We start from the raw sequence: 22,334 nt of genomic DNA, 5'->3' as shown, positions 1-22,334 counted from the left end.
TTTGCAGTTTTTACATAACATTGCTATGCTAAAGACCTGCATTCTGATTCTTGGGGGGAAATGTTTTTTAATTGAACTTATGTGTTCAAGGAACAGAATGGTGGTCAGTATGGTTGAAGCATAGTGAGTGAGGGTCATGAGTGTTTGAGATTGGAGGGAATAGATAGGACACAGATTATGGTAGGGCTTTTTAGACCATGGAAAGAGGGGTTCTAATTTTATTCTTAAGGTAATTAGAAATCATTGATGGGTTTTAAGCAGGGATATGACATGATTTGACATGTTTTAAAAAGATCAGACTGGCTGCTGTGATAAGAAGTGACATTGATTTCATAAACTTCCGTTTTCACCATTAGCAAGTGCCATTACTTAACAGTTGTTAAATCTTAGTTCTGTATCGTATTTGTATATATAGTCCTTAATGGTCAAAATGTTCTCTAATAGCATAAGTGGAAATGAAAAGAGTTGTCTTTTTTTCCTGGAAAGCTCTTTTCATTTATTCTGAAAAATTTTTTCTGTTTTCAAATTCTGAGATCTTATATTTCTTCTAATTTACATTCACATTAAAAATAATACGTTCCTTAATGCTGAAAGTAAAAACTGAATTTAGTAATGCTGTAGAAAGATCATTCAAAGTTTTTTTTAAGGTTTTTGTCCTTTTCCTACCATGGCATAAATAAGGTCTCAATATTTTAGATATATTTTCTTAGGTAAACTTTCAGCATGGTAATAATACCCATTTCTTAGGGTTGATAAAAGGATTAAGTTACTACCTCAGTTAAATTCGATGCTATGATAATTGTTGACTGTTAGGAACTCATACAATCTGTGTTTTTTAATGACCAAGGTACAGTTGATTCTCATTCTTTGTGAATTCTGTATTTTTGAATTCACTTAGTGAGTAAAATTTTTTTGAAATCCCCACATCAACAGTTGGAGCACTTTTGTGGTCGTTTGTGGACACAGAGTGATGAAAAATTTGGGTTTGTCTATATGCACGGAGGTCGAAGTCTTCTTGTTTTGGCACTCAGGCTGTAAACAAGCATGCAGTCTGTTTAGTGCTATGTTCTTTGAATTGTGCTTTTTGTTGGTGATTTCACTGTTAAGATGGGCCCACAAGTGTAGTGCCAAACTGCAGTGTAGTGTTCCTAAGTACAGGGAGATTGTGAAGCGCCTCATGGAGAAAATATTAAATACATGTATTAGATAAGCTTCATTCAGGCCTGAGTTGTAGCGCTGCTGACTATGAGTTCAGTGTTAATGAATCGACAATATATAACAGCTAAGGTGTCTTTAAACAGAAGCACATATAAAATAAGGTTAAATATTTTATTAATTAATGTAAATGTGACCAGAGGCTTGTAGGAACTTCAGCCTGTATTTTCCCTAGGAATAATGGTTCAATATTCAATAACTCATTGTTCGTGGAAACTATAGAACGTAGCTACCTCAAGTAATGAGAAACAGTCTATTTTTTAGGGTCAAGTTTAAAAGTGGCTAAAATATCCAGACAGTAAAATATATTTTGAATTACATTTAAAACTAATGTGACCTTACTTTTAATAAGTCAGACATATATATGACTGAAAATTTGGAGTCCCTGGTCTCCTTTCATTCTTGTTGAGTTAGTTCATTCTTTTCAAGATTAGAGAATGGTAGCTTTGGATACTGATAGAAAATATGTGTTCTGTGTGTTTTTTTGCTTCTTTCGATAGCTTGGTGTTTCACTTAGCAGTTTGGGAGCTATACCAGCAGCAGCACTAGACCCCAACATTGCAACACTTGGAGAGATACCACAGCCACCACTTATGGGAAACGTGGATCCTTCCAAAATAGATGAAATTAGGAGAACGGTTTATGTTGGAAATCTGAATTCCCAGGTAACTAACTTAAGAAGAAACAAAGCAGCAGTAGCCCTTATTCTTTTTCTCTTCTTAAAAATCGTATCAGTGGATACAGTAATATTTACCTGATTTTTTTAAATGGATATATTTTATCAGAGTGTCACTTTGTTTCCTTAGACAACGACAGCTGATCAACTACTTGAATTTTTTAAACAAGTTGGAGAAGTGAAGTTTGTGCGGATGGCAGGTGATGAGACTCAGCCAACTCGGTTTGCTTTTGTGGAATTTGCAGACCAAAATTCTGTACCAAGGGCCCTTGCTTTTAATGGAGTTATGTTTGGAGACAGGCCACTGAAGTAAGAAATCCTAAACAAAGAAATTTTAATGATTTTGAAAAAATTTAAAGTATTTTTGATGTAATTAAGGCTTTTTTTTCTTTTTAATAGTAATTGGCAATTTGTGGAAAGGAAGACTTTGTGTTAAGTATAAATGAAATACATGAGATACCATTTTAGTCTTTAAATTCCTTTATTTAGAGACACTTATTTTCTCATTTTCTGTTTTCTAGGGTCTAATTCAGTGTTAACATTATTTATATACCCTGCATAACGGTTGTAGGTCTTTTTCCATAAACTTTAATAAGTCAGGTTGGTTTTACATTATGTCTCTAAACTAATTGAGCAACTTAACATGTGGGTTGAACTATAGTACTTCCAGTAACAACTGTGGTAAATTCAAAATCTACAGAAGGAAATTATAAGTGCCCAGAAATGTTTTAAACCAGAAATTTTGACTTTTGAGGTTTGCTTGCATCCTTGTTTGTAAAACATTGATAATGGCCTTCGAGATACTCCGGACCAGAAATTCTATTTCATGCAGATTGTTGAGGCAAATATAGTTTTGCTTGAATTTCATAGGTTGCTTTAGTTGTACAATTTGATCAGGATTTTTCTGTTAAGGATAAGTTTTTAGTGGGTACTTGTCTTCTTAGTGTGGAAGGGGTAAAGCAAGACACATAATATCCATTTATGTGTATCAGAGAAGTCACTCTTACCTAGTAGAGGAAGAGTTTTATCAGATGCCTTGCACATTCAAAGCTATGTCTAACTCAGCCATGGTTCAGCGTTGGTTAAAATGGTGCACATAATGTGATATACAGGTAGCTTTCCCTTCTTCTAGAGTGTACAGGATATCAGTAAGATCTTTTGATCTGAAAATAGAAATGATTCATTTTCATATTGGTATCAGCATTTTAATTTATTTTAATTCTAAGCTATGGAAAAGCACTTAATCTAGTCTGTTTGAATTAAGTTAGCTAGGGTTCAATTTTTCTTTTCTCCCTGCTTTTGGCTGTATTAGCAAGGAATGATAGGAAGTGAGGATGAGAGATTAATCATAGTTTTGAGGTTGCTTTTGGTTTTTCTGTATATCATTCTTATGTGTTTCTGAGATGTCCTCACGTTTATAAATATGTGTATCATATAAATGTTTGTTTCATGTTTTATAAAATGTGGTGTGTATTTGTGATATGCTAATATTTTTAATTTAGAATAAATCACTCCAACAATGCAATAGTAAAACCCCCTGAGATGACACCTCAGGCTGCAGCTAAGGAGTTAGAAGAAGTAATGAAGCGAGTACGAGAAGCTCAGTCATTTATCTCAGCAGCTATTGAACCAGGTAAGTCCATAACGTTGTTACATAGGTCATAGTTTAAAGATCATAGAATCTTAGAACTGGAAGGAATTTTAGAAATCATCTTGTTCAGTCACTTCATTTTACAAACAAGAAGACAAACTCAAGAAATAGTAAGTAGCATACTCATGTCAAAGAACAACTTAGCCCATATTTGAGGCACTTTAGTCTGAGCCAATCAGCCCTGTATTTTCATAGCAAAATCAGTGCTCAGAAGTGATTTGTTGAAAGCAAAAATGTTATTGCAAGGCTAAAAAGAGTAAATATATTTAAAACGTTACTGCTCAGCAGGTTTACTTTTCCTCAGCATTTTAATTTTAAAAATAGAAAAGAGAGCCCGTGATTTAGAAAAAAATACAGATACTGTATTTTAGTAAGGTAAAGGAACACCTATTCAAACTTTTGTGTTGCTAATGAAAATAATTTAAAAACCCATTCTAAAAACATCTAGGTGGTTTACATTTGAGCAGATTTTCTAAATCAACACTCAGAATTTAAGCTTCAATTCTAGCTGAATAGGTGGAGAAAGGACTTAAAATCACTGTCACAGGAATTACAGACATGTTATAATCGTACGTTACGGCAGCAACAAAATATTACGAACAGCTGTTTATAATCATCTGGTTTATATGTACTGCTGCAGGGTGGCTGCACTCAACGAGTTTATGCAATGACTTTCTTGGATGTTTCTGAAGGAGGAGGATGTACAGAGAGTAGGCCCCTTGCACTATATGTGGTACATTCCACTTGTGCCTGATTATTAACTGGGATCTTTAATTGTTCTGAGCTTACACTGCAAAGTGATTTTTTCCTCCCAGAGTCTGGAAAGAGCAATGAAAGAAAAGGCGGTCGATCTCGTTCCCATACTCGCTCAAAATCCAGGTCTAGCTCAAAATCCCATTCTAGAAGGAAAAGATCACAATCAAAACACAGGTGAGAATTTCTGCTGTCTTATTTAAATTATTTTAGTTTTGTATTTAAAATATTAAGATTTTATGAGTTTTCGTCAGAATATCAGAAGTTAGAAATTTTAGTAGTGTACACCTGAAGTGTGGTTACCATTAAATATTGTTCTAATTGTAATACTGTATTTGAGAATGAAATTTTGTCTAATGATACTTAATTTTTAAATATTTGAACTTATCTTTGTTTTTAGAAGTTAGTTTTGTGTCTAAAGATACTCTATTCCAGATTTTTCTAAGAGTAAACTAGTCTTTATATAGAATTGACAAAAGGTGTTTTCGTTCTTCATATTGAGAAAAGGGAACATACGTAGTGACCATGCTGAAAATAATTGCTCAAGTTGCAGCTTTTTTGTTTTGTTTTCCCAGTTTATTCCAAGTCTGGGGAGCACCACCCCAGATCTTTCACACAATTCCCTATTTTCAGTACCACGTATCCAAAGGAACACTTTGAGTCCTTGGTATTGCTGGTGATAAGAGCCTCCTCTGCCCACTTTTGGACCTGAAACACAGGAGTAACTTGCAGTTTCAGCTTCAGTTGTAGTACTTTGCTTAAGCTCTGTTTATCTTATTTTTGATCATAGCTTTGTCCTTTTGGTTTTCTTTATCTGTCATTTCTTTGTCTTTGGTATAAAGGGGACCTTAAAATGCAAACTTGGTAATACCATCCTAATTGGAAGTACCCTAAAGATCATTACTAAAGTTACAAATTTTGTTGTCCTTTTTAAGGTACGGAGGGGGCTGTTGTTGAAATGTGAAAGTGTGTATAGTGGATCCTAATTGCATGTTACGTGTACATACGTACTCATATGTATGTCTTGAGAGAGCAGGGAGGGAAGAGTGTATCTGTGTATGTTGGGGTTTTAAAGAAGGAGAAAGGATTTGGGGGAGGGAAAAGGAACCAGTTTGTTTTACATTGTTTTTACCAGCAGGCTCAGTTTACTTTGTTTTTTTTATGTGTGTGTGTGTTGGTCAAGGAGATTCAAAGAATGAGGAAAAATAGGATGTTCTTTCTTAGATTCTAGTAAACAAGTATACACCAGATACACTAGTGTATACTTGTCTATTCTTCGTTTGCAAAATCTCCTTTGGAATATGGTTTTACTGCCTTTGTCCAAGGACTTACAGTAAGACACTTTCAGAACCAAGTGAAGGAGGTTGTTTCACATACAAGAATAAGGCAGTGCAGCAGAGGCCAGAATCAGGAAACGATAGTGGAACAGAAGCTGCAGTGGTACTAGACTGGATATTTCTATATGTTGACAGGATGTGGTGAGGGTAAAGGAGATCAAGGAAATAATAGAATTGGGCTGAAGAGTAATATTACAACTTCTTTTCTGAGGAAGACTGATGACCTGAATCTCGTATTGTGTTGATTGTAAGAGAGAGCTAATGTCCAAGACTGGAACAAGCCAAAACTTGATGAATAAAATTGTTGTTTCTTTGATGATCTAAGTGAAGTTTTGTGTGCTTTATGTAGATCTGTCTGTACAAATGTACACAAAATGTCTACATAGCATTAGAAATAATGTATATATGTTCCTTTTTTTCTTTGAGATGGCAGTTTCAGTCTTGCCCAGGCTGGAGTGCAGTAGCTTGATCTCGGCTCACTGCAGCCTCCACCTCCCAGGCACAAGTGATCCTCCCCCTTCAGCTTCTCGAGTAGCTGAGCCACAGATACGCACCACCACGCCTGGCTAATTTTGTATTTTTTGTAGGAACGGGGTTTTATCATACTGCCCAGGTTCGTCTTGAACTCCTGAGCTCAAGCGATCCTCCCGCCTTGGCCTCCAAAAGTGCTGGGATTACAGGCATGGTATACATGTTCTTAACTGGCATATATACATACATACATATTTTTGTCAGCATATTCTGTTTTTGTGCATGCATGTGGAAACATGTAGCCTTAAGTTCATGAACAAATGCAAAAGAGAGAATGAGTTATCTTTAAATGAGAAAAAAAAAATTCCTTACCTAAAAACATTTAACTTAAAGATTCTGACCTGGAAGGATCCCACTATCCCGCAGAAACCAGGAAGGGGATGATGATAGGCCTTTCTTGACATTTCCTCCTCTGCTAGTGGGAGTTGATATCCTTGAATCTCACCCTGACCTATTAGACTTAGCATGAGCGTGGGTTGCAGGAACCCTTTAACTTAAAGGCCCACCTTCTACTTTTTCACCATTTTGAAATGCTTCTAGAGCCGTGCTTCCTACCTCCCCACCCTCCCCCACAGCCTTTCCCTATTCCTTCCCCTTCTTATGGTTAGAGAGAGGAACGGGTTTCTTGTCACTGTGACCTTGGCTAGGACTAGGGAGGTATGTTTCCATTTTGTCCAAGTTTTGATGCCTGTTTTATTTATTGAAACATAGAAAAGATGGATAGTACTATAATTTTTATAATTTTAAGTAACCTTTATAGATTAGCACAGGAACTATAAGACATTTTATAATATTTTAATGGAAAACAACTGATTTACAAATGAACTTTGATGCAGCATAATGGTAAGTTGCTGTTTTTTTACAGTTTAAAAATAAGATTTTGCATTATTCAGAATAATACAATTTCTCATTAAAAATGAGAGCTAATGATAAATCTTTAGTTAAATTAGATCTGCTCTTGACTACTTTTAGCATTCTTAATCAGAAAACTACTAGTGGGTAGTTTTAGTAGACAAAAATATTTAACGTCACAGTTAAAATGTAATAATTACTCTTAGTCACTGTCTTTTGACATCTCAGCTGCAGGGTAAGGTTGGAAGCCAAGTGATCGGTGCTTTTTATTATTAACTTATTTATGAGAGTTATACTTAATTTTTAAAAGTAAGTTTTGCTTAAGGTTGGAAAGCATTGCTTTGAGGAAAACAAAATAATTACATTTTTAGCAAGGACAACTTAAAGCGGAAATCTTATAGTAAGACTTTTTATTAAGTGTGTAGAAGCAAAGGCACTTTAAAAGATTACCCTATGTGGATATCTATAAATGGACTAATAATGTTCTCAGTTTTGCAGTTTTGTCTTAACATGTACTCCTTAACTTTCATGGCTCTTAAGTACTAGTGATAAAGATTTCAGCAAGCTATGAATTATCTTCTTGTATTAAAAACATGATAATGTGATTTCTTATCTAGGGTCTTTGGAAAAAAATAAAAAATAATGTATGTTGAACCAAATGAGGCTAAAAAAATATATATGGAATGAAGACAATTGTGTATTATTTTTAAAGCCAAATAGTAGATGAATAGTTTAAATGGAAATTAGCTATTGAAATTTTGATTTGTAGTGTTGATTAGTATTTCAATCAATCAGCATTTTGACTAACTGAAAAATGTGTTTAAAATCAAAAAAGATTTTGTTATTAATGAGGATTATTTGAAGGTTTTTCTGGTTTCAAAGCATACCACAAAGCATGGTATTTTTTTTTTTTCTTTTCTTTTTTTGAGATGGAATCTCGCTTTGTTGCCCAGGCTGGAGTGCAGTGGTGTGATCTCGGCTCACTGCAACCTCTGCCCCCTGGGTTCAATTGATTGTCCCACCTCAGCTTCCTGAGTAACTGGGACTACAGGTGTATGCCACCATACACAGCTAATTTTTGTATTTTTAGTGGAGACGGGTTTCACTGTGTTTGGCAAGGCTGATCTTGAAATCCTGACCTCAAGTGATCCACCTGCCTTGGCCTCCCAAAGTGCTGGGATTACAGGTGTGAGCCACTGGGCCCGGCCCACTGATATTTCTTTTACTGATAATTGTTCTAAATTTATTAAAACATGACTATCAAGATGAGTTTTAGCTGTATAAAGGATACTTATAGAAGTTCATTCAGCTTCCTTGGAATACGTACATAAAGATATAAAGTTTACATTTATGTTAACTTTTAATGATGATGACATTGAGAGTTAAGAGTTTTAAATATTTACTTTGTGCTAGAGAATACCACGCAGTTTTACATACGTCATCGTTGTAATCCTCATGACAGCCCTAAGAGATGCAGGTATGATTCCTACTCCACTTTATAGAGGAAGAAACTCAGGCTTGGAGAGGTTAAGTGACTAGCCAGAATTCTCACAGGTACTGAGTTCTCCCAGGTACTGTGTGGCAGAGCTGACTTTCAGAGCCAGATTGTCAGACTCCAAAGCTGTTGAGTCTAATCACTTTGCTATTTAAGTTTGTACATCTGTTTTGTTACAATTTAATAAGTAGTTAGGATACCTCATTATGAAAAAATCACATTCTCAAAAAACTTTTTCAGTGAGAAAGGGGGCCTAGTCCATATTGGAATAACAGTTACTTTTCCTGCAATTAAATGTTTCCTGCAGTTAAAGGTTTCTTTTCGTACAGGTTGAGACTCACAAATTTGAAAATCTGAAATCCAAAAGGCTTCAAAACTTTTTGAACGCTTTCATGATAAAAGAAATGCTCGGCCGGGCGCGGTGGCTCACGCTTGTAATCCCAGCACTTTGGGAGGCCGAGGCGGGCGGATCACGAGGTCAGGAGATCAAGACCACGGTGAAACCACGTCTCTACTAAAAATACAAAAAATTAGCCGGGCGTGGTGGCGGGTGCCTGTAGTCCCAGCTACTCGGAGAGGCTGAGGCAGGAGAATGGCGTGAACCCGGGAGGCGGAGCTTGCAGTGAGCCGAGATTGCACCACTGCACTCCAGCCTGGGCGACAGAGCGAGACTCCGTCTCAAAAAAAAAAAAAAAAAGAAATGCTCACTGGAGCATTTGGATTTTTCAGTTGTGTGTTTGGGATGCTCTACCAGTTTTATATGTGTGTATATATAGAATGCAAATATTCCAAAATCTCCAAAAATGTGAAATTCAAAACACTTTTGGTTCCAAGCATTTCACATCAGGGATACTCAACTGGTAGCTATGATTAAACAGCTATAAAATCAAGGCATTGCAAATCCAATATTTGATTATATCTAGTTTTAACTTATGAGTAATGATTTTTATTTTCCTGTCACAGTAGCGCTGTCATTAGGACTGTGCTTCCTTTTATATATTCTTTTTGTTTGTTACGACAGACAGCACGCATTCACAGGAACTTCTCAACCATGTAACCACTACTCCCTGTCATGATGTGTTATGACCAGATTACATACAAGTCAACAGGGAAAAATCTTCTATACTGATTTGAGGCATAAAATGACTAGCAAAAACCACATCTGAAAATATACGAAATAACTGTTAAAATTCTTTGTTTCTTTCTCTGTTCTAGACGACGAAATAATCCAGTAAAGTTTCCAATAAATGCGTTTCAGATTATGTAACTAAAGTATTATTTAAGAGAAAATTTTAAAATATCGTTAAATACTGTTAGGACAGATTTAAAATTTTCTTTTTTGAAAGATGGTAAATTCTTAAAAGTTGAAATTCTAAGAATAAGTTTTGATATTCTAACAATTTGTTTTTCTTTAGGAGTAGATCCCATAATAGATCACGTTCAAGACAGAAAGACAGACGTAGATCTAAGAGCCCACATAAAAAACGCTCTAAATCAAGGGAGAGACGGAAGTCAAGGAGTCGTTCGCGTTCACGGTGAGTTTTAGAGAAATTAACAATAATTTTTTTTTTTCCTCAGAGTTCTATTAGTGCTAAGGGATAATATTTTAATTGGCTTCATTTGTTAAAAATCTGTTGTGGTTTAGGTTTTTAATGAGAGAAATTAAACCTTTTTTATTGTTTTAGTAATCTAGGATTAATATTGATTGCCATTGATATGAATCTGATGTCAGTGTGACTCATGAGGTTTCCAGACTACTCAATTCAGCTTGTGTAATATGAATAGCTTTGTTTAGCAGCTTCTTGTACACCTGAGCTATATAAAAATGTATATGTAAATGTCTGTAGCTACTATAAATTGTCTTGTGTTGGTAATTGTTGAAGAGAGAGAGGTCTTTTTAGAGGAGGTAGAATTATTTTAGTTATGAATTTATTTTTGTTTTTAAAGGGACAAGAGAAAAGACACTCGAGAAAAGATCAAGGAAAAGGAAAGAGTGAAAGAGAAAGACAGGGAAAAGGAGAGAGAGAGGGAAAAGGAACGTGAAAAAGAAAAGGAACGGGGTAAAAACAAAGATAAAGACCGGGACAAGGAACGGGAAAAGGACCGGGAAAAAGACAAGGAAAAGGACAGAGAGAGAGAACGGGAAAAAGAGCATGAAAAGGATCGAGACAAAGAGAAGGAAAAGGAACAGGACAAAGAAAAGGAACGAGAAAAAGACAGATCCAAAGAGATAGATGAAAAAAGAAAGAAGGATAAGAAATCCAGAACACCACCCAGGAGTTACAATGCATCGCGAAGATCTCGTAGTTCCAGCAGGTTTGATAATGCTTAAAATTTTTACAAAGGGATTTGCTGATGACAATTGGAAACAAAAATTTTTACGGAGGGAGAAAAGGTTATTGTACGCAAGTGGAACCTGTAAAGTAATATAGGAACATTTTCTTCTCATTTCAGAGTAAACATTTCTGTAGCAGAGTGGGGAAAGAGATGATACTGGGCAACATTATTTGAAAAGTTTTAGCTATTCTTTGTAACCACTATATTAATAGAATAATAATAATTGTTATTTTCTTAAGGGTGGGATGGCAGGAAAAGGTACTTTTTTTAAGAAGCACATTAAGAATTTGCCTCTTAGGCTTTTTCCTGAACTTTTTTTGAATGGCGTGATTAATTTTAATATGTAAAATGATTGCTGAAGTTGCAGTGTTAGCCCTCCTTGTCACCTGAGTTAATTTTTATCCTTATTTTGTTAAGTGCGTAACATTTAAATTTTGGTTATGTTTTATTGTCAATTTTAAGGGTTAGAGTTTTTCCTTAGGACTGTGATTTCAGTTTATTAATAGGTTTACTACCACCAGGTGGCAGCAAGTTGCCATAGTAACAGCTGTACAATGAGAACAACTTTGAGATTTGAGATTATCTAAACCCACATCCTTTACTTCAGATGATACCATGACTATAAATGGAAGTTCCTAACTTGTACTACACTATCTTAAAAATATTATATATATTAGCAAATTTTTTGAAGATTTTTTAAGATGGTTTTTTAATAGAAAATAATTTGAGGTAAAGGAATGTATGTTTCCCATTTTTAAAACTTGTGCTTTAGTAGTTTAATACCAGCCTTTGACTAGATAATAAAAGATAATCGTAGACATTTATTGTGCACTTTACTATATGCCAGACATGATGTCAGCAGACTTTTTCATGTCTCATCTTATTTAATTCTCATAACAGGCCTGGGAGAAGATTATTATCATCACTGTTTTAAAACATGAGGAAGCTGACGCTCTGTATGAGAAGTATAGTAGCCCTTTTCCTTTATTTTAGAGATTAAGTTTGAGAATTCTCTAACTAGTACTTGTACTTACTTTTAAAAACTGCCTCAGAAGCATAAAGTTGAAAGCAGTAGTATATGTTAGAACAAGGCTCAAAATAAACAGATCACTGCTGGATTTCAGCACATTGAACCACAAATTGAGGAATTAATGTAACCTCCTTTGCTGTGGGTATCGGTTACACCTTTACTGCAAAGTGATTTTATTGATTCTGTGTCACACATGCCTTTGTGTTTCTGTGATTGTTTAGACATTACCTTTCACAGCACCAAATACTATTTTAGTTCCTTTTTAATAACGAATTTACTGTTTTTGATGACATGGGAATGTTTGATTTTTCTCGGGCTATTTTAAGTTGTTTGGTGTAGAGGAAAGTTCAAGAGTTCACATTCATTCCTAAATATATATGTATATGTTTTTTGAGACAGAGTCTTGCTCTGTCGCCCAGGCTGGAGTGCAGTGTCATGATCTCGACTCACTGCAGCCTCCCCCTCCCCAGTTCAGGTGATTCTTGTACCTCAGCCTCCCACGTAGCTGGGATTACAGGTGTGCACCACCATTCCTGGCTAATTTTTGTATTTTTGCTAGAGATGGAGTTTCACCATGTTGGCCAGGTTGATCTTGAACTCCTGGCCTCAAGTGATCTGCCCTCCTTGGCCTCCCAAAGTGCTAGGATTACAGGCGTGAGTCACCGCACCTGGCTCAAATATATTCTTCAATAACAACTGGGGCCTTGAGAATAAAAGATGACTAACATTAGTGCATAAAGGCAGCAATTTGGAATGTTTCATGCTTTCAGAAGAGCTTGGTAAAGAGTTACAATTTATTTCTTTGAATTTTTTTTTTTTTTTTAGACAGAGTGTCACTTTGTCACCCAGGCTAGAATGCAGTGGCGCAATATCTGCTCACTGCAACCTCTGCCTCCTGGGTTCAAGCGATTCTCCTGCCTTAGCTTCCCGAGTAGCTGGGATTACAGGCATGTGCCACCACACTCAACTAATTTTTGTATTTTAGTAGAGATGGGGTTTCACCATGTTGGCCAGGCTGGTCTCAAACTCCTGACCTCAGGTGATCCATGCACCTCAGCCTCCCTGAGTGTTGGAATTACAGACGTGAGCCACTGCACCCAGCCAAGAGTTACAATTTCTTGTCTTTTAGCATTTTTCTGCTTTTCAGATGTTCTGATTTGTTTACTAAATGGAAAATATTTTAACTGTTCAAAAAATAGTTAATATTTTTATTTCTAACATTGTCTCCTAATTTATACTTTTAAAGAAAATGATATTAAAGAAGTTTTTAATGCTTAAAAGTTACTGTCATTAAAGGTGATACCAAGAAAGGGAAGTAGAAAACAATATTTATTGAGCACCTACTCTGTGTCACACTCTGCTTTGTACATTACAGATTTTATCCTAAATCCTCAACAACCTCAGAAGACTTGAATTATTAATTGTCTTTATTTTTCAGTTGAACAAACAGATTAGGTTAAGTAATATCCTGGTTGTGTAGCTGGGTAAGGTGTATAACTCAAATTTAAGTCTAAATCTCACCAACTTTAGTTGTTAATACAATTTCTTTCTCAAGTAATTGTCTAGATTGCTATCTATGGAGACTTTCCTCTCATTATCATCAGCTAGTAGGTATTAGACATCCACTTGTACATAGTACTTTCTGAGCAAATAAGTAAAAGAATTACACTGATCAAGGCAGAGCCATTTTGTGTAATCTTAAGGTCTGGAATACGCTGACATTCACATGCTTTGAAAAAAGTATTTTTGGTTCTTAGGCTGAGCTGTTAAGAGAATATCATTGATGTAATGAAATAATGTATCTAATTTCCACATTAGAAGTGTAGTTTTGGAGTGTCTTGGGAATAAAAGTGGGTAATGGAGGAGAGAGTCTTAGGTAGAGGTAGAATTGAGTTGTGTTCTCAGAGTTCTTGAGCTTTGTATTTTAATATATATTATATATACCATGTGAGCATTTTTTATTTTAGAAATGAAAAACTTAAAATATTTTATTAGTCTCTTAGAATCAATTTCCTGAGATGGTAAGGATAACATGAATTCCAGAGGATTTGGTTTTTCAGCTATGTGGTCACTGATTATCAGAACTTGTGAGATAGATCATTGGGTATGTCCCCATACCATATCCCTTAAATTATAGACCTAGTAAAGTTCATTGTTTCTGAGTTGAAGTAGTTTAGAATATGTATCATTTGCTAATCTGATAAGCAAAATGGTTTTTAATAATAAAAATGTAATCTATTTTGTAATTATTCCTGTCATATGTACATCTCAGATTGTAACTATTTTGCTTAAATCTAAGCAACTTGTACACTAAATTTTAAATTAATAGAACAACAGTAATGAAATGATAGGAGGTTGGGGGGAAAAGCAATTTCTCTCCAAAATGATAGTAATGTAAATGCTTTTTAAAGTAGACGTTGTTAATAATTGAGTATAGAAAGTTCACATTTTACGAGGCAATTTATGTTTCAGTTCTTGAAAAGGGCCTGTTACTTTGTTATAATCCACAGTGGGGCTCCACAGTGGGGCAGCAAGGAGCTAGATACATGACAAAGGATTTGAGAAGCGAAACATGTTTTAGCTGCTGAGAAAACATACTTAACTTGAGAGAAGCAGAAATACCATTAATACTTTTTCTACTGAAGAAATTGTTCAAATAAATGAGGTGAAAAGGAGGAGGTCTACCCTTCCTAATATGAAGTCTTAGATGATGTTTTCATCAGTCTGTAAAATTTATGGTTCATAATTTGACCCACTCTAAAGTTAGGTAATTGAACATGCTCGTAAAGGACATAAGTTTAAACTGGCCTCTAAAGAATACTGTTCATATGAGAATATCAAGGACCCTTTGGTTTTGTATATTTGAATTGCCGTTTATTTCAGTTGCTGTTTTTAAAAAGGATGTGTTTTTGGCTTTCAGGGAAAGGCGTAGGAGGAGGAGCAGGAGTTCTTCCAGATCGCCAAGAACATCGAAAACCATAAAAAGGAAATCTTCTAGATCTCCGTCCCCCAGGAGGTAGGTTGGAAGCTTGTGCTAAAACTAAACAGGAGAAAGCAATAAATATTTTTTGAAATTTTAAATTTCTGTCTTTATTTTTTAAACTTTATATTTTGAATGAATAATACATATGCATCATTCAGAAATTAAAAATAAAAGTTATATATCAGGAAGTCTTAATTTCCACTCATGCCCATCTACACTGTCCCTGACTTCATGGGGTTTTTTTGTATATGCTTCCGGTTTCATATACAGATAGCAAGATGAGAATGTATCATTTTTTTCTTATACAAAAAGCAACACAAAATCCACACTGTTGTGCACTTGGTTTTGTCATTTAACTACCAGGAAGTCTTTTTGTCACGTAACTTACTAGGTCAGAGAGAGCTTCTTCAATTCCTTTTTATAATTGCATAGGCTTCCATCGTATGGCCGTACGTTGGTTATGTAACTAGGCTACAGTAGAAGGGGTTTTTTGAATTTTCTTACCATAAATTATGTAATACTGTAATGAATAGCTTTGGACTTAAGTTGTTTTTAGTGTGAATGTGTGTAGGAAAAATCTCAAGAAATGGCATTGTTAAGTTAGATAATAAGCATGTTTGTAATTTTTGAGAGATACTTCCTAATTATCCTCTATAAGAGTTGGCAGCAGTTTGCACTCTTTAATTATGAGAGAAGTGACCACTTCGTACATTTGAAAGCCATTTGTATTTCTTTTTCTGCGAATTGTCTGTATACTCTGCCTATTTTCCTGTTGGCCTTTTTGTTTCCTTTTCTATTTCCAAGAACTCTTTTATATTAGAGAGTTTATTATTTAGTGTTGTGATTATAAATATCATTCTCAGTAATTGTAAGACTTGATTTTACAAAGGTTTTTCATTTTTAAAATAACTTTCTCTTTTTCTTTTATGACTTCTTATGTGAGTCACACTGATAAAAGGCTTTTCCTATTCCAAGATTATGATAGAACTTTCCCATTGTTTCTTCTTGTACTTTTGTGGTTTTATATTTTGCATTTAAATATTTGGTTAGAGTCTTATTCTTATGTACAATATGGCATATGGGTTCAGTTTTATTTTACAAATGCTTCCCTGTTGTTGCAGTACCATTTGTTAAAAACTCAATTTTTCTAACATTAATTTGATATGTTGCCTTTGTCATGTGCTGTGTTTTTCTATGCGTGTTTGGGTCTATTTCTGGGTCTTCTGTGCCCTTGGGTTGGTTTGACTGGCTGTTCATGTGCCGGTGTTCCACCTTTTTAATTACTGAGATTATACAGTGTTTTTAAGTATTTGGCAAGGCCTGTTCTCTATACCCCTCATTGCTTTTATGAGTATGGTTAGCTTTCCTTTCAGTGGTTATTTTTCCACTTGAACATGAGTCAGTTGTCTGCATTCCAGAAATAAAACCTATTGATGATTTGTATTACAGTTGCATTCGATTTATAAATTAACTTAGGGAAAATTGATAAACAGGTTTATTAATAAATAAAGATTCATGATGACAAGTCGTCTGTCCAGGAATGTGGTGTATCTGATGAGATTGGGCACGTTCAGGGTGATACGGCTGTAGACAAGGAATGTGGTATATCTTATTAGGCCATCGTTGGTGTTTTCAGGAGTATTTCAGCATTTGTTTCATACAGGCTTTATGCAGTTCTTAATTCCTAGAAATTTTTTTTGTTGTTGCTGTTGGAAATGAGGTATTTTCTTTCATTATGTTTAATTGGAGGTTAGGTTTGTACATAGGAAAGTTATTGATTTCTGTATATTTATTTTTTTAATCCCACTGCCTTACTAATTGGTTATGGTTTTTTAGGTGATTTTCTGTGATTTTCCAGTAGAGGGGTCTTTTGTTTATTTGCTTATAGGTTTTTGGCTTTTGTGAGAATAATGGAAGGCTTAGGATACTATAGATGCAGGCCATGTTTGTATTTTTGAAACAAATACTTTACCCAGGAAAGTCAAAACTTTTCTCTTATGAACTGAAGTTAGACAAAAAGATACATTCAGAAAACGTCACTCTTGTCTCCATTCCTTCTGCCTTGTTCCCATTCACCCTGTGTAATTGACCAATCATTTGATTGTCTTTCCTTTGTTTCTCTTTGCAAAATGAGGCAGATACATACTCATTTGGTTTTATTTTCTCCTTATTGCAGTACATAAACAAATCTTGAATATTCGAAAACTTTTAAATAGGCTATACCAAATAGTGTTTTATGAGAACACATGGTGGCCTCTGCCAAAATGACTTGTGTATACTTAAGAAACTAACTGGGTTAAGGGTGGGGTAGGTCAGGTTGTAGGACTCATTTATGTTACTTTGCAAACCAGCTTACTGTTAATGCTTATTAACAATGCATTATTTTAGATATCCAGTGTTAGAAAAGGATATTTTGTCAAGAATATAATAGATCTTACAATTTCTTAGAATTTAACTGGCATATCAATATTCTTACAGCAGAAATAAGAAGGATAAAAAGAGAGAAAAAGAAAGGGACCACATCAGTGAAAGAAGAGAGAGAGAACGTTCAACGTCTATGAGAAAGAGTTCTAATGATAGAGATGGGAAGGAGAAGTTGGAGAAGAACAGTACTTCACTTAAAGTAAGCAGCAGTCATTCGGTGTCTGGCACTTGAAATGGTTCTTTATTGCATACAAATGGTTTTAGACTGAAAGCTCTTTGGGGAACAGTGTCTTGTACATTGTTGGCATTTTAAAAATATTTAAAATATTTAATTGGTAATTTAAAAAAACTAAATGTTGAAGAGATAAGAGCCAATTAAAACTAAAAGAACTAAATCCTAATGTGGCATGCAATAAGAAAAATTTAAGAAATCAACAGTAACAAATGTATTTGATTTTATATAGATAGGATTTCTGCCTGATGCCATTTTCCTCAGTTTATGTTTCAGCAAATTTGAAAAGACTGTGTAGTTAACATTAGGTTTGTTGGGTTAGAATACCTAATGGAAAACCACATTCCACCAAGTGAGCTTTTTTGTCACTTGGATAAATATTTTAAGTAGTTGTGAATTAAGTTACTTACACTGGTAAAGTATATTTGTATTTGGAAATTATGAATTTTGGAACATCTATCTTACAGTTTTATGTACTATAATACTGATAGAGGATTATCATCATCATCAATAACATTGATAACATTTATTAAGCATTTACGATGTGCCGGCCACTGTTTGTTCTCATTTAACTCTTTTAAATTGAGGGTAGAAATTGGAGTGTTCTTGAACAGCCTTTTCCAGGAGGCATAGTGACTTCCTTTTCTACATTTCCTTATTTTTGCTGCATTGGTTTCCAGATTAAAAATCTATCCTGGCATCCTTGGAAATTATTTCACTCTTTCAATAGATCTGTCTCCGTTTTTCAAGTCTGTCAGCAACATTTACTGAGCACTTGCTTAAAATTTCTGTTCACCAATTCTAGTTAAATTTCCTTGGATTGTCCATCTTTTATGAGAATACAAAGGGGAAATTGATAGTGTTTGCATATTCGTTTTCTGTGAAAACATAATGGGAGAAAATAATACCCAGTTTTTTAAATTCACAAAAGATGAAGTTTCACATTTTTGTCGTAATAGCAGGCAGTTCTTGAGGAAAATATTAAATGCATACCTTAATTACTCATTGTAGGAGAAAGAGCACAATAAAGAACCAGATTCAAGTGTAAGCAAAGAAGTAGATGACAAGGATGCACCAAGGACTGAGGAAAACAAAGTACAGCACAATGGGAATTGTCAGCTGAATGAAGAAAACCTCTCTACCAAAACAGAAGCAGTATAGGACCGACAAGTGTACCTCTGCGCTCAATGCTGGAATCAAATCCAAAGCTTTTAATTCTCTCAACAAGATGTAAACAGGAAAGAAATCTAGTTGAGCATGAAGACAGGACCTAACAGCTTTTACAGTTGTTAGATGACTTTGTGGCCATCTTGTTATTGAGTAAGAAAATAAAGCATGGACGTCATGAAAATAACAGATGTTACCCAAACTCATCTTCTAAAATCTGTGCATTTCCATGGTGGCTGACACACTTGTCATGTGGTTTGTTAGTGTTTGCCAAGAACCATTGCAAATAAATTGAATATCAAAGATCCAAGTTTGTACTATCCCTAAAGACTGGAGATAAGCATTGGAGGCTCTTTTAAAAAATGCTAGTTACTGAATTTTGTATTGTTTTACTTTTTTTTTATTTCAGTATATACAGTTTAATGATGTGCTTGAAATTGGTGCAAATATATACACACCCTTGTAAGTGCAAAGTATGTAAGAAGTTTTAACATTTACTTCACAGGACTTATGGTGATTGTGTTAAATTCTCACTATTGTGTTTTCTTTTGCTCACTGTTTAGGACAATTTTTCTTTAAAATAGTTTTGCAGATTAAAATTGCTTAAATAAGTGGATTAAAAAACTGACAATGCATGCTACTGTTCTCTTTCAAAAGGAAGAGCAACCGTGTTGAATACTAATAATGATGAATTAGTATTCAGTGTTTAGAATCATTGGGTCTACCCACAAAGTGAGCATTTCTTTTTAAATTTTCTTGACATTTCCAAGCTTATTATGAATAATATTGCAGTGTGTCTTGTCAGCTGTAGGTGGCAAAGGTGCCCTTATAAAAAAGGAAACTGGCTTTTCAAAATGGGCTATGGGAGCACAAGCTGAAGCTTTAGTGCCTTCTACAATGTGGTATACTGTTTTCTAGAATTTTATATGTGCTAGTCATTCTCAATTCATATGGAATCTAGATGGATATTTCATTCATACCCATAGAGAAGTGTGTAAGTGGTATGTCAGAAGAGCTTCTTACTGATTTCACCTAAAATGAGAAGGAAGTCCTGTTTTCAAGAATGACGTTAGAGTCGTGCAGCTTTGGGACCATCAGTTTTATACTGTGATAATTGAAAATGAAACATGTTCTTATTTTCCTTAAATCGAAGAAAACCCTTTAGTTGTCTACATTGGATGGCCTTATTACCTCTCAATCATCTTTTCATAAATGATGTGCAGAAATTGTACTTAAGGACTTAGGAGTATATGGGAGGTTATTGGTATTATGTTTAAGGATACGTTTACTTGAGTTTAAGATACAGGTCATCCATTATTCTTAGGCTCACTTTTTACAGAAAGTATGCAAATAGTAAAGTGACAGCACTGCTAATGTTTTTCCCCAGTACTATAACTTGTGGTTTCTGAACTCATTATTGTCGTATTTCCAAAAAAGTAATACCTTTAATTAGTGTATTAAAAAATTAAGTATAATTATTTTAATGCAATCTAATACAATCAGATTACTCAGTTGCCTTACCTCATGGGAAGAGTTACTTTTTTAGATCTAAAAAGCTGAATAGCATGTTAGTTACTTGGTTTCAACTTGAGTTTTCTTTTAATGTTAATAAGATTGAAACTTAATTTAGTGGGGAATGGAAAGAGTTGCCCTTGTTGCAAGTAATGAAGCCTGATTTGATTATGAAGCTGCTTAATCACTCTTCATGTGTTCAGAATTACTGTTTGTTTGTTTGTTTGTTTTTCCTTTTTGTCACTGTGTACATTAAAATTTTGGAAGATGCTTTACTATGTAAAGTATAGATGGTCATTTTAATCATTCAGCCGTATACGGTTGGCTGGTAAACAGCTTATTCTGATACAAGAATGCTTGGGTGCATATGGAAAGATTGTGAAAGAGTGTGTCTTGCATCAACAGCTGTCTTATTTATGATATATAAGTAGAAATACAGCAAATGTTGGAATCTGTTATTTTTAGTACCATTTCTTTAATAAAGCTAAGTATTTTAGAGGAATATTTGTTTATGCATTTCAAAAAAGCATTTTAGTTTTATCCTGCTCGTTTTAGTTGGCATAGAGATTGTTGTGACGTGGAGAGTGCATGTTTGTGTGGTGTCTGTAAAGCAAGTCATTTAAGGTAAGAGGTGTTTTCTTGTACTCTGGACCTATTACATGTTTTTTTATGTTGGTAATTAACATTTAATTTAGTTCTTGCTGCTAATTATTTTCTTTGCTGATATTTATTCAGCTTTAAAATAATCGTACTATAATCTTGAAACTGATTTGTAAAAACTGAGTAGGAATACAAGAGATCTGGAGGAACAAATCAGATTGTTATTGGGGTTTGACATTTTTTTACATGGGCTTATGGAAGCAAGGCATTCTAGGGTCTAGAGGGATGTTTGTGTGTGTGTGTGTGTGTCCATGTGTGCGCATGCACACGTGTGTATCTGTTTGAGACATACTTTCTCTGTTCACTTAAAAGAGCTCATGTTTTCATTTGTTTATTCTTTCAGGGTATTTTGTTTTTTTCTTTAAGACTTCTTTTTTTTAAATCCCAGGTAGATGTTGTCAGATAAACTTGAGGTAAGGCCAAGAAGACAGACATTTTATACTTGATACTTTCTGTAATTATCTTTTGTAGCTTGATTATGTAGAGTACCCTCTGTTCCTTAAGTTGTGGTTGCTATTTATCATTGTAGACAAATTCTGTTGCCTTTCAGCAACGTACACTGAACTAGTATCATAAGATGGTGCATCAGTTCATAAGCTAGTGCATCAGTTTTGTCTCAAAACTTTTAAATCCTGAAGTTCTGCAGTTATCGTCTTAGTTATTTTCTATCTAATTAGCTTATAATTGCAAACACTAGTCAGCTTGTGATCTCTGTGTTTCAAGTTCTTCACGAGATTCAGTACCTGCTATGTTTATCTTTGGCAGTGCCAGAGGCTTAAATATTGACATGCTCAATTAAAAATAAACACTGGCGTTTATAATGAAAAGGTTTTTTTGTGGGGGGGTCAAGAGAATTTATTTTGTGATAGTAATAATTTTCAAGACCTTCAGTCATTCCTATGTCTATGTTGCTATCTTTATTTTAAAACTTAGAACTCTGATCTAACTCCCCTCTCAAGTGAAGATACTGTGTAGATTCAAGAAGTATAATGTAGAGTAATAGGCCTTTAAGTTTTTTTTTTTAATCTATTAGAAATAAAGAGCATGATTTAATTATTGTTGAATTAACAATTAAAATGAATCCCTTTGGAGGGATGGCATTGAATAACTTATAATTTCAGTGAATCATTTATGTTTTCATTGGAAGACAAGTATCTGATTTCAACTGGTGCGTTATGAAGTGGAGCCATTCCCACAAAGTAAATGTGCAGTGCCCTTATGTTTCTTGTGCTTAAATATTTTTTATTTTCACTACATATATATTATTTTCTCATGTTTATTTACTAATGTAATTTTCACTTAAAATTAGATTGTTTATTTTCAAATTTTAAAAGCTAGTGCTCTTAAAAGAGCTAAATTATATTTCTGGATCAGGAGTTTAGTATAAATGTAATAAAATTTTAAAATAAAATTGACTTCCCTACTTAATCTTGGGTTTGTGGGTGAGTTTGTTTTTAGTACACTTTTATTGGTGGTTTT

General features: G+C 34.4%; 1 protein-coding gene across 4 annotated transcripts in view; it reads left to right on the top strand.

The window, feature by feature from the left end:
- The window catches only part of SREK1 (splicing regulatory glutamic acid and lysine rich protein 1), a 36,903-nt gene extending 16,206 nt beyond the window's left edge, over positions 1-20,697 (top strand). For 2 of the 4 annotated variants that reach the window (XM_055251694.2, XM_055251696.2), the window contains 9 exons: positions 1,716-1,880; positions 2,022-2,200; positions 3,394-3,524; positions 4,358-4,472; positions 9,926-10,045; positions 10,458-10,826; positions 14,798-14,893; positions 17,339-17,483; positions 18,528-20,697. In XM_055251694.2, coding sequence (XP_055107669.1) covers positions 1,716-1,880; positions 2,022-2,200; positions 3,394-3,524; positions 4,358-4,472; positions 9,926-10,045; positions 10,458-10,826; positions 14,798-14,893; positions 17,339-17,483; positions 18,528-18,677 — 1,470 coding nt within the window. In that variant the 3' untranslated portion in view covers positions 18,678-20,697. Of the gene's footprint in view, positions 1-1,715; positions 1,881-2,021; positions 2,201-3,393; positions 3,525-4,357; positions 4,473-9,925; positions 10,046-10,457; positions 10,827-14,797; positions 14,894-17,338; positions 17,484-18,527 lie in introns of those variants that run through there. The other 2 variants (XM_055251695.2, XM_055251697.2) reach the window with 2 other exon arrangements.
- The last annotated feature ends 1,637 nt before the right edge of the window (positions 20,698-22,334 follow it).

This window comes from Symphalangus syndactylus, chromosome 18, assembly GCF_028878055.3.
Source record: "Symphalangus syndactylus isolate Jambi chromosome 18, NHGRI_mSymSyn1-v2.1_pri, whole genome shotgun sequence".
Classification (NCBI taxonomy): domain Eukaryota; kingdom Metazoa; phylum Chordata; class Mammalia; order Primates; family Hylobatidae; genus Symphalangus; species Symphalangus syndactylus.
This window is presented reverse-complemented; position numbering and strand designations above follow the sequence as displayed.